This window comes from Cucurbita moschata, unplaced genomic scaffold (genome assembly GCF_002738365.1).
Source record: "Cucurbita moschata cultivar Rifu unplaced genomic scaffold, Cmos_1.0 Cmo_Scf00017, whole genome shotgun sequence".
Taxonomy (NCBI): Eukaryota; Viridiplantae; Streptophyta; class Magnoliopsida; order Cucurbitales; family Cucurbitaceae; genus Cucurbita; species Cucurbita moschata.
The window spans coordinates 4,150,899-4,161,186 of NW_019268533.1; the positions used below are offsets into that span (position 1 = coordinate 4,150,899).

The 10,288-nt window shown below is 34.7% G+C and overlaps 3 protein-coding genes across 3 annotated transcripts in view; 1 reads left to right on the forward strand and 2 right to left on the reverse strand.

The window, feature by feature from the left end:
- The window catches only part of LOC111454913 (beta-amyrin 11-oxidase-like), a 27,953-nt gene that overhangs the window by 6,055 nt on the left and 11,610 nt on the right, over positions 1-10,288 (reverse strand). The window contains exon 2 of the mRNA XM_023096381.1: positions 7,103-7,106. The gene's annotated coding sequence lies outside the window, so the exon portion shown is untranslated. The remainder of the gene's footprint in view (positions 1-7,102; positions 7,107-10,288) is intronic.
- On the forward strand, positions 2,327-2,944 carry LOC111455561. The gene is made up of 2 exons (XM_023097272.1): positions 2,327-2,512; positions 2,666-2,944. Exons 1-2 carry the CDS (start codon positions 2,327-2,329, stop codon positions 2,942-2,944), a joined length of 465 nt encoding a protein of 154 aa, XP_022953040.1.
- On the reverse strand, positions 5,311-10,059 carry LOC111454912 (beta-amyrin 11-oxidase-like). The gene is made up of 8 exons (XM_023096380.1): positions 9,833-10,059; positions 7,860-8,337; positions 6,917-7,180; positions 6,760-6,849; positions 5,971-6,049; positions 5,784-5,890; positions 5,586-5,707; positions 5,311-5,500 (listed from the first exon to the last, which is right to left on the reverse strand). The coding sequence occupies exons 1-8, from the start codon at positions 10,057-10,059 to the stop codon at positions 5,407-5,409; spliced, it is 1,461 nt and encodes a 486-aa protein (XP_022952148.1). The 3' UTR covers positions 5,311-5,406.

Sequence of the window (10,288 nt, forward strand, 5' to 3'; positions counted from 1 at the left end):
TTTTTTTTTTTTTTTTTTTTTTTTTTTTTTTTTTTTTTTAACCTCTATCACGCGTGGTAGAATATTTTCTATCTTTTTTCTTGTCTGCCAATAATATTAGCCGCCGGCCATGTCATATCTTCCCGTCACATCCATTATCACAAGGTTAATCATTAATGCACCAAAAGAAAACAAAACGACTTTCACACAAACTACAAGAAAAAGGACATTTTATACCTTTTTAATATACCACTTTCCAAAAAAAAGCTGCTCAAGAGGTAAAAATTTTAAATAAATAGATGGTAAATTTCTAAAAAGTGGAATAAAATAATTCGGATCAACCGTAATGATCCTACGTCTGTAATGCATTGTATGTCTCATAATAGGTCTCATTCTTCGAAGTTCATCTTCTCTAATTTTTCTTTCTTCTCTTCTCATTCCTTTAATTTCCTTTCTTCTCTTCTCCCATTCTCCCATTTGAACGACAATGAGGGCAACCGAGAAGGTTTTGTGTCTATGATTTCTTTCCCTTTAATTTTATTACGAAAAAAATATGTAATTTTTTTTTACTTAAATGAAAATGCTTATTGTCTGCTCAATTATTGAGTTCTCAATGTAAACACATGTATAAAATGATCTTTGTCAAGGTTTGTCAAGGTTAGTTTGGCCCAAAACTTCGAATTTTGTGTGAAAGATAATTCGACGACTAGAATGTGAATGTAGCATTGAACAAGAATTTAGATTGAAATTTCTAACCTGATTTAACTTGAGATTTATGGAGTAAGAGAAAGAACAAAGAGCATAGGGTAGTTAACAATTTTATCATTGATGAAGCTAGTAGCTTGGCTGGACAACTAGTTAACCCTTTTCTGATATCATATCTTGCAATAAGCCAAGAAAGGGATTCTGTGGTAACCTTTGGCATTAGATTAGCCTTAGCCTTAGGTACCGAATAACACTGCGTAGGCTAAGCTAGCTACTCAAGTATGTGAATAACAAGATCCTTTATATGGAGCCAAAGTTTATGGTTACTTGCTAGGTTAAGGATGCATGGAAGCCTAGAAGTAGGTTGCTTACTAGGTATATTCATATACTCAACTCTTTCTACATTTTCGTTTTTCAAGTGTATGATGTTGTTGGTCGAGGTGAAGGGGTGCTCGAGTACTCGGTAGCTACAAATGGGTGTCGACTGGAGCGTTTGTCTTGCCCATATATTTTTGTAGTCTGTCATATCGTATACAATTTTTGTATCCCGATTTTGTTCTCTCTTTTATGAATAAACTGAGCATTTGTATATGTATATGTTATTACATTGATTTTGGAACCGTTGTTGATGTTGTGCGCCAAATGCTACAACTACAAAACTATGATACCGATTGTTGTAGCAAAAGTGGAACGAATGTACTCACAACCACTATGAACGGAATTACACAAAGAGATACTAAGATATTTACGTGGTTCGGAGAGAAGAAATTCTCCTACATCCACAGGTAGCAACCAATCACTAATAATCAAAGTGTTACCGTGAATACCTCACTCTTACACTACAAAGACTCCCACCAAAATGTCACTCAAGAATACAATGTGACACACAAAACTCAATCAAATTTCGATACAAATTCTGAAATCATCAACCTCCTAGACAAATCTATTATATAGGAACAATTGTTTGAAGCATCAAATTTATAGAATTAAATAAGGATTAATATTAAAATGGTTACAAAATTAATAACCAAATTAATAATATTCCTATTTAATCAACGGTTATATTAATAACTTAAATTAAATAAAAACTTGTGATAATTTACCAAAGTTAATGGTTTAAAATGACACGAAATTTTATGATAGTTTTTCTATTGTTTTTTCGTACACTCATATTGCATTGCATAGTCTATTTTTATTACTTATCTTGATTTAAATTCTTACCATTTATGTGGGGATCTCGTTGGAATAAATGGTATGCAACTCTAGGAGAGTTGCATCCTTTCACATCCATGAATTGCCTTCCTTCACTAATAGTCAATCCTTTTTATTTTATAACTGTTAAAAAATTACGTACTTGTATAGATTGTTGTATCTGATTAAATTGTTAGGAGTTAGATTTAGTTTTAATTTAATTTAATTTTGATTTGATTTAGTTTTGATTTGATTTAGTTTTTGATTTGTTTACTAGTTTGTTACCGGATTTTCTACAGATTTTTTTAGGTAGATTTTCTAAATATCTTTTTGTATATAGAGAGCATTCTTGCTCTTCGTAATACAATCTTCTCATCAACTATTCAATCACTCTCTCTTTCACTAACAATTGGTATCAGAGCTATCTTCTTAAGGGATCTGTGAGATCAAAATGGGAGGAGAATCCAGTTTTTCAGCTGTTGCATCACCAGTCTTCGATGGAGACAATTATCAAATGTGGGCAGTTCATATGGAGACTTATTTGGAGGCCCTGGATCTTTGGGAAGCAATAGAAGAGGATTACGAGGTCCCTCCACTTCCAGCAAATCCTACTGCAGCAAAAATCAAATTACAGAAGGTAAGGAAGACAAGGAAATCAGAGGCAAAAGCTTGCCTATTTGCCGCTGTATCTCAAATGATCTTCATGCGAATAATGTCCCTCAAAACAGCAAAGGAAATCTGGGATTATCTCAAGGCTGAATATAAAGGAGATGATGCAAAGGAAATTTAGGATTATCTCAAGGCTGAATATAAAGAAGATGAGAGGATTCGTGGAATGAAAGTCCTGAATTTGATTAGGAATTTCGAGTTGCAGAAGATAAAGGAGTCAGAGTCGGTGAAAGAGTACTCTGGCAGACTTCTCAGCATCACCAACAAGGTGAGATTGCTTGGTTCTATATTAAATGATTCCAGGATTGTTGAAAAGCTGCTGGTCACTGTTCTAGAGAAGTTTGAAGCCACCATTACTACTCTGGAGAACACCAAAGACCTGTCAAAGATAGAAGTTTGAAGCCACCATTACTACTATGGAGAACACCAAAGACTTGTCAAAGATTTCTCTTACAGAACTCTTGAATGCTTTACAAGCACAAGAGCAAAGGAGGTCTATGAGGCAAGAAGGGGTGATTGAAGGTGCCTTACTTGTTAAGCATCATCAAGATAGCAACAGGTATAAAAACAACAAAAATTTCAAAAATCAATTGACGTATGGAGATTCATCTGCCAATTATCAGAAGACAAAAGGAGGAGGTTTCAAAAAATCCTATCCACCTTGCCGCCATTGTGAGAAGAAAGTTCATCCATCATACAAGTGTTGGAGAAGACCTGATGCCTTCTGCTCTAAATGCAATCAACTTGGACATGAAGCTGTGATTTGCAAAGCCAAAGATGAGGGGAAAGAAGTAGATGCACAGGTAGTTGATCAGGAAGAAGAAGAAAATCAATTGTTTATGGTCACTTCTTCCTCAGGCAAAGAATCAAGGGAGAGTTGGTTGATTGACAGTGGGTGCACAAATCACATGACATATGATAAGGAGTTTTTTTTTTTTTTTTTTTGAGGAATGAAGAGACACTGAAGTCAAGAGAGTGAGGATTGACAATGGTGAACACTTGAAAGTCAAGGAAAAAGGCACAGTAGCTCTAACAAGCTATGAAGGTACAAAATTTATTCGAGATGTTTTATTTGTACCTAAAATTGATCAAAATCTGTTAAGCGATGGTCAGTTACTTGATAAAGGTTATAAAGTGTTGTTTGAGAATAAGCAGTGCTTGATCAAAGATGCTAGTGGCAAAGACTTGTTCAATGTCAAAATGGAAGGAAAAAGCTTTGCTCTAAATCCGACAACCTTTATATCCAGAGTTAATGCCACTGAGATTTGACACAAAAGACTTGGACACTTTCATCATCGAGGTTTGCTTCAAATGCAATCAAAGAAGCTGGTAGAAGAACTCACTAACATTGATGAGGACATGCCTCCTTGCCGTACTTGTAATTTTGGGAAGCAACATATGCAACCCTTTCCTAAGCAGGCATGGAGAGGCTCGAAAAAGCTGCAACTGGTTTATACTGATCTTTGTGGTCCTCAGCGAACACCATCATTACATGGTAATCTTTATTATACTGTTTTTATTGATGATCTAACAAGAATGTGGATCTTCTTGCTGAAGCAAAAGTCAGAAGTTGCGGGTGTATTTCGGGAATTCAAAGCCAGAGTTGAGAATGAAAGTGCATGCTTGATTCAGACTATAAGATCAGATAATGGCAATGAGTACACTTTAGAAACTTTTAACCGGTTTTGTGAAGAGGCTAGAATTGACAGCATCAATTGACAGCATCATTATGAAGATGACGAGATGCATGCTTCATGAGAAGGATCTTCCAAAATGTTTTTGGGGAAAAGCATCAAACATTGTTGTGTGCTTGCAAAATCGAATTTCAACAAAATCTATGAAGGACCTGACACCATTTGAAGTTCGGTATGGTTACAAACCTTCTTTAAAGTTCCTTAGAGTATTTGGGTGTCTTTGCTTCACTTACATTCCACAGGTCAAGCGTGATAAACTTGACAAAAAGGCAGAAGCTGGCATCTTTGTTGGGTATAGCACTATATCCAAAGCTTATAGAGTTTTTCAACCACACACAAGTCGTGTTATTGTGAGCCAAGATGTTCATTTTGCTGGAAATGAACAATAGAATTGGGAAGAACTAATGGAAGGTGAATCAAATTTCTAATGCACCAAACAATTTAATCTTTGGTAGCATGTTAGAAGAGTCTGAAGATGAACGACTAAAAGAGTCTAAAGATGAACAACAAGATGCTTTGGTTGATGATGCACCTGTCAGAGGAGGAGCCTTCGGTGATGGAGAAAAACAAAACCAGGGAGTTGGTTGATCGACCTCTAAACGGAAAGATAATTGGAGTAAGATTGGTGTTCAGGAAAAAGTTGGAGTTCACAGCATCTAAACAAGGAGGAGGGTTAAAGATCACGTATTTATTTAGATTGTTGTATCTGATTAAATCGTTAGGAGTTAGATTTAGTTTTAATTTGATTTAATTTTTTATTTGTTTACTCGTTTGTTACCAGATTTTCTGCTGATTTTTTAGGTAGATTTTCTAAATATTTTTTTGTATTCTCCGTGTATATATAGAGAGCATTCTTGCTCTTCTTAATACAATCTTCTCATCAACTATTCAATCACTCTCTCTTTCACTAACAATAACTAATTTGTCGAGCGATCATGAATTAGTTTATAAGTATTCCTCTTCGATAAATTGGAATACTCATTTTTTCATCAATGTCTCTGATCTTTCATTTTAGGTTGCTTACTAGGTATAGGTATATATATCAGTATAATTAATTGTGAAATGAGAGAGATGTATAAAATTATTCATTAAACTTTATCCCTAGACAGAGTGCATTATCGTAAGGAGACATCACTTTTTGTTGTTTCCAAACTACAACCATCTCTGATCATGGGAGCTTGGTAATTGTGCAAAGGCAGTTGTCTACGAGCTTGGGGGCAGGCAAGTGAGTGATGCAGCATTTTGGATTGACACGTTCCATTCTACAACACAAACAAAACAATTCCATCACTTATGCATTTTTATCTTGATTAAACAGTAAAAAAATAGATTTGGATGGGAATTTACTTGTAATTGAGGATAAAGTGATGAAGTAAAATTGTAAGCTCAAGCTTGGTAAGCTCGCTTCCAGGACAAAATCTAGTTCCGATTCCAAAAGGGATGAATGTTCCTGGCTTTGGTGAATGATTCTGCTTATGAACACCACCAACATTAATATCTTTATGATAAACATGTTAATGAATTGATTGGGATCATAAATCATACCTCCCATCTTGAAGGATCAAACTCTTCTGGATTTGAATATAATTGAGGGTCCATATGAATAGCTCTGGTCCAAATCAGTACGGTCCATCCTTTTGGTATGGTGTAGTCTAAAACAAATATGAAAAGATCAACAAAGAAACTATGAATGTCATGTGATTATAGATCACACAATAATAGAACAACTCACCATTGATGTTTATTTCTGTTTTTGCTTCGCGGAAACTTGCAACCGCGATGGTATTTCTTCTCAATAGCTCGTTAATAAACTGAAACGATAAATAAATCAAACTTAAACTTTATATTCTCTATTTTATTTCTAATATAGATGGAAGAAAGATACAGAATGAGAGCGATAACGAGAATAAAATGACTAAGAAAAATTTAAAAGAATTAAAAGTAAATACTTATACTAATAAGGTGCACTCTCATTTTGGGTGGCTCAATCATATGAAATTCAAAGCTAAGCGTGTTTTATTTGGAATAATTATATGTTGGGTGATCTCTTGTGAATTTTCATTAGATGTATGTGAGTGAGAGGAAAACATGATGAAAGGACCTGTGTTAGTCAGTTGGGATAACTTTTACTCTTAGAATCGAGAAGTAATGTGACCATGTTGCAAGGGGTTTAGGAGAATGTCGAGGCACATAGATATCAAAATAAGATTCCGAATTTTGGGTATGAGGCACTACATGGAATGAGATGAGTAACTTTAAGTTCTCGTTAAACTGTGTTCATTAACCTAATTTTTTTTGCTTGGTAGAAGAATTTTTAAGTTGGAGGTAACACTCCTAGGCCTTAGATTTAGAATTCAGATTCAAACACATAGCCTCAACATTTTCCTACAATCTAGTCACAACTCTTGTCTCAAACAACTTGCAAGAGCGAAAAATGTTCTTCAACACAAATTCTTATAGCATTTTTTTTTTCACTCTCTTGCTTTCTAAGAAAATTAAAGGAAAAAAAAAAAAAACATACCTTCATAAGATATTTCATTTGCTTGATTTCTTGAAAAGTTAATCCCTTTTGAGTGGATGATCTTTGTTTTAGAATCGACTCTTGCTCTTCCTGTAAAACGTAGCTCAAAACGATTACAAAAAGGAATTAAAAGTTGTTTTTGAAAAAAAGAGCTAACCTTGGCCTTGTGGAAGACATGAGGTGTCTCAGAGATGTGCACAAGAGCCCACATAGCAGCATAAGCTGGGGTATGATGGCCACCATGTAGCAATCCAAGAAGCAAGTCTATAATGGCATTGTTATCATATAATTTCATCCCATTCTCATCCCTTGCCATAATCAATTTGTCCATCTGGCTCTCCACCTCTCTTTCTTGCTTTTCTAGGGCTCTTCGTTTCTCCTCTATCACACATTGTAGAATATTTTCTATCTTTTTTCTTGCCTGCCAATTGTTGTATACGAAATAACATTTAATATCCTCCAAGCACATCCATTAGCATAAGTATAAATAATGCAAAAAAAAAAAAAAGTGTTCAAGATGAAGTAATAGTTGGACCGAAGACAGAAGCAGAAGTAAGATCGATCACACTTGCATACCCACAAACAAAAATTAAACAAAAAGACACAAAGATTTACGTGATTCAGTTAAAAGAAATTTCGTACACAAAGATTTACGTGATTCAGTAAAAAGAAATTTCCTTAAATCCACGAGTAGCAACTAATCTTAATAATCAAAATGTTTACAAAATGTATATCTCACACACAAAGTTTCCCAATAAAGTTCTTCCTAAATGTCACTCAACAAATACAAAATGACACTAAAACTCAATGTATCTCAATCTTCCTAGACAACCTTTATATAGGTATAGAAGCATTAATGTTATACAAAATGAAAGATCAACTAACCTGGATCATGAACCAAATAAATGAAAGATGTGAACAAAGACGGTTATGAACCAAATAAATGAGAGGTGATTCAAATAAATGAAAGTTACTGACTAAAAGAATCAAATAAATGAGAGTTATGAACCAAATAAATGAGAGGTGATTCAAATAAATGAGAATTTCAAACCAAATATTGCCAATACATGCATAACTACTTACAACACTAATAATGGTACCTTCAGTGCGCGATGAAAAGTGAGTCCAGGCAAATCATAAGGAAGAATGGACAAGATTGCAGGACCCAAATCTTTATATAATGTCTCAAGCTCAGCCATGCGAGATGCTCCAATGTCAGTCCCCAAGAAAATACGTGAAATTACTCTAAAAAAGAGACTTCCAATCTCACCAAACAACTCAATGGGCTCTTTCTTGGTGCTCCATTCCTCCAAGCCTTTTGCCATTATTTGATCAATGAAGTCCACATAATGAGATAATACATTATAGCCATTTATGGGAGCTGCCATGATTCTATATGCACATTTGTGATCCATCCTTGAGAAAAGGCCATTTACTTCTAATATCTTCACTGATTTGGGATAATTTGGCTTGAAAATTTCATCATCTAAGTATATACGTCGACATATTTCTGGATCTGTTACGATGATGGTTGGGCTTCCATAGAGGTGACTTTTATACATCCCTACTCTTCCATTCCTGTGCAAGAATGCCCACAATTTTAATTTCCCAACTTTAGAGGAAAGGATGATAACATAAATTATTGTTTTCCAAGTTTTTTCCTTCTAATTTTCGAAGCTAAACATATCACGTGGTCAATAATAATTTATAATTGGGAGATCCCACATCAATTAGAGAATTGAACGAAACATTCTTTATAAGTGTGTAGAAGCCTCTCCCTAGCAGACGCGTTTTAAAAACTGTGAAGCTAAAGGCGATACATAATGGGTCGGAGCGGATAATATCTACTAATGGTGGGTTTGGACTGTTACAAATGGTATTAGAGCTAAATATGGGGCAGTGTGCCAACGAGGACGCTAGACTCCCAAGGGAGAGAATGTTAGATCCCACATCGGTTGAAGAGGGGAAGGACGTTGGGTTCTCAAGGGAGGGGTTGTAAGATCGTACATCAATTGGAGAGGGGAATGACACTAGGTCCCTAAGGAGGGTGGATTGTGAGATCACATATTGGTAGGAGGAACGAAATATTCTTTCTAAAGGTTAGAGAGAGGAAGGATCTTGGGTCCCCAAGTGAGAGATTGTGAGATCCTACATCGATTGGAGAGGGAAATGATGCTAAGTCCCCAAGGAGGGTGAATTGTGAGATCTCATATCGGTTGGAAAGAGCAACAAAGTATTAAGAGTGTGAAAATCTCTCCCTACATAACTGGTAAAGACACAATATCTACTCGCAGTGGACACCTCTTCTTATATAACGGGCAAACAGAAACAATATCTACTAGCGGTAGGAACCTCTTCCTAAATAATTGGCAAACACAGAGAACATCTACTAGCTGTGGACACCTCTCCCTACCTAACAGATAAATACAGACAATATCTACTAACGGTCGATTTTAACTATTACAATAATCCTCGATTTGTTCCAAAATATTAAAAATTCTTAATGTGTGGTGTTTGTAATTAATTAAAAAAAAAGTCTCATTAAATTATTATTTATGAACACTTTTTAGATAATTGACATACCACTTAAGAAATAATTTATTTTCTTTTGATCATTTCGGCTGCGTCATGCCTCGAGAGCATGAAGATACGACACATATACTTTTTATCCAAATAATAAGTGGAGCCCAATATCAAATTTTTAGGTCCATAAGTTAGATAGTCATAATCATATATCATATACTTAAATATTTAAATTTTTGGACCCACCAATCTTTTCCAAACCTGAACTTTTTTGGGTAAGGGCAAAGACGTTTTTGGTGGCAAATGGTGCTTGTTGTAGCTATCATTAAATAGTTAGTCATGGTCGAGCTTTTTACTTTTATTTTTAGATTTTAGGTTATTTGACAATAAGATCCTAATTTTTTCTAGCATTCTAAACTTAAATCTATGGTGTTTTCAAAAACATGTCAGTTTTTAAATACTTCTATTTAAATTAGTTTTGAGAAGTCTTTCATGATATGCACCTAATAACAATACATATGACCTGAAAAAGAGAGATGAAGAAACATACCTGGAAAGAAGGTGATAAATGAAAGAGTCGGGATCACCTCCGACTATAAATGCTTTGTAAAAGGAGAAGGAGGAGCCAAGAAGAGGCCATCCCATATCACCAGGAGGAAGAGATTTGTAAGCCTTTCTTCCCAACTTAACCAAATACCATATTTCATTGAGTTTCCTCACAAACATGTAAACCCCTAAAAGAAATCCAATAATTATACAAACATTAATCGTTTCCATGTCTATAGCTTTGTGCTATGAATATATCTCCAAAGCCACACTAGCGAGTCTTTTATAGTGCCAACTTATGCCATCAACTCATTCATTATAGTATGAACATTGCTTAAAATAACATCACTTTTTGTGGGAGTGGGTAGGAGCTTATACCTTTTTTTGACTCCTTTTAACATTTATTAAAATTTATCCAAAAAAAAAAAAAAAAAAAAAAAAAAAAAAAAAAAAAAAAAAA

Excerpts from the sequence above, each read along its gene's own strand:
- LOC111455561 (XM_023097272.1), top strand. The coding sequence starts at position 2,327 with ATGGGAGGAGAATCCAGTTTTTCAGCTGTTGCATCACCAGTCTTCGAT. Across the intron at positions 2,513-2,665 it reads CAAAAATCAAATTACAGAAG|GATTATCTCAAGGCTGAATA; the intron begins GTAAGGAAGACA and ends AAGGAAATTTAG.
- LOC111454912 (XM_023096380.1), bottom strand. The coding sequence starts at position 10,059 with ATGGAAACGATTAATGTTTGTATAATTATTGGATTTCTTTTAGGGGTT. Across the intron at positions 5,891-5,970 it reads AACAGAAATAAACATCAATG|ACTACACCATACCAAAAGGA; the intron begins GTGAGTTGTTCT and ends TATTTGTTTTAG. Across the intron at positions 5,501-5,585 it reads CACTTTATCCTCAATTACAA|AATGGAACGTGTCAATCCAA; the intron begins GTAAATTCCCAT and ends TTTGTGTTGTAG.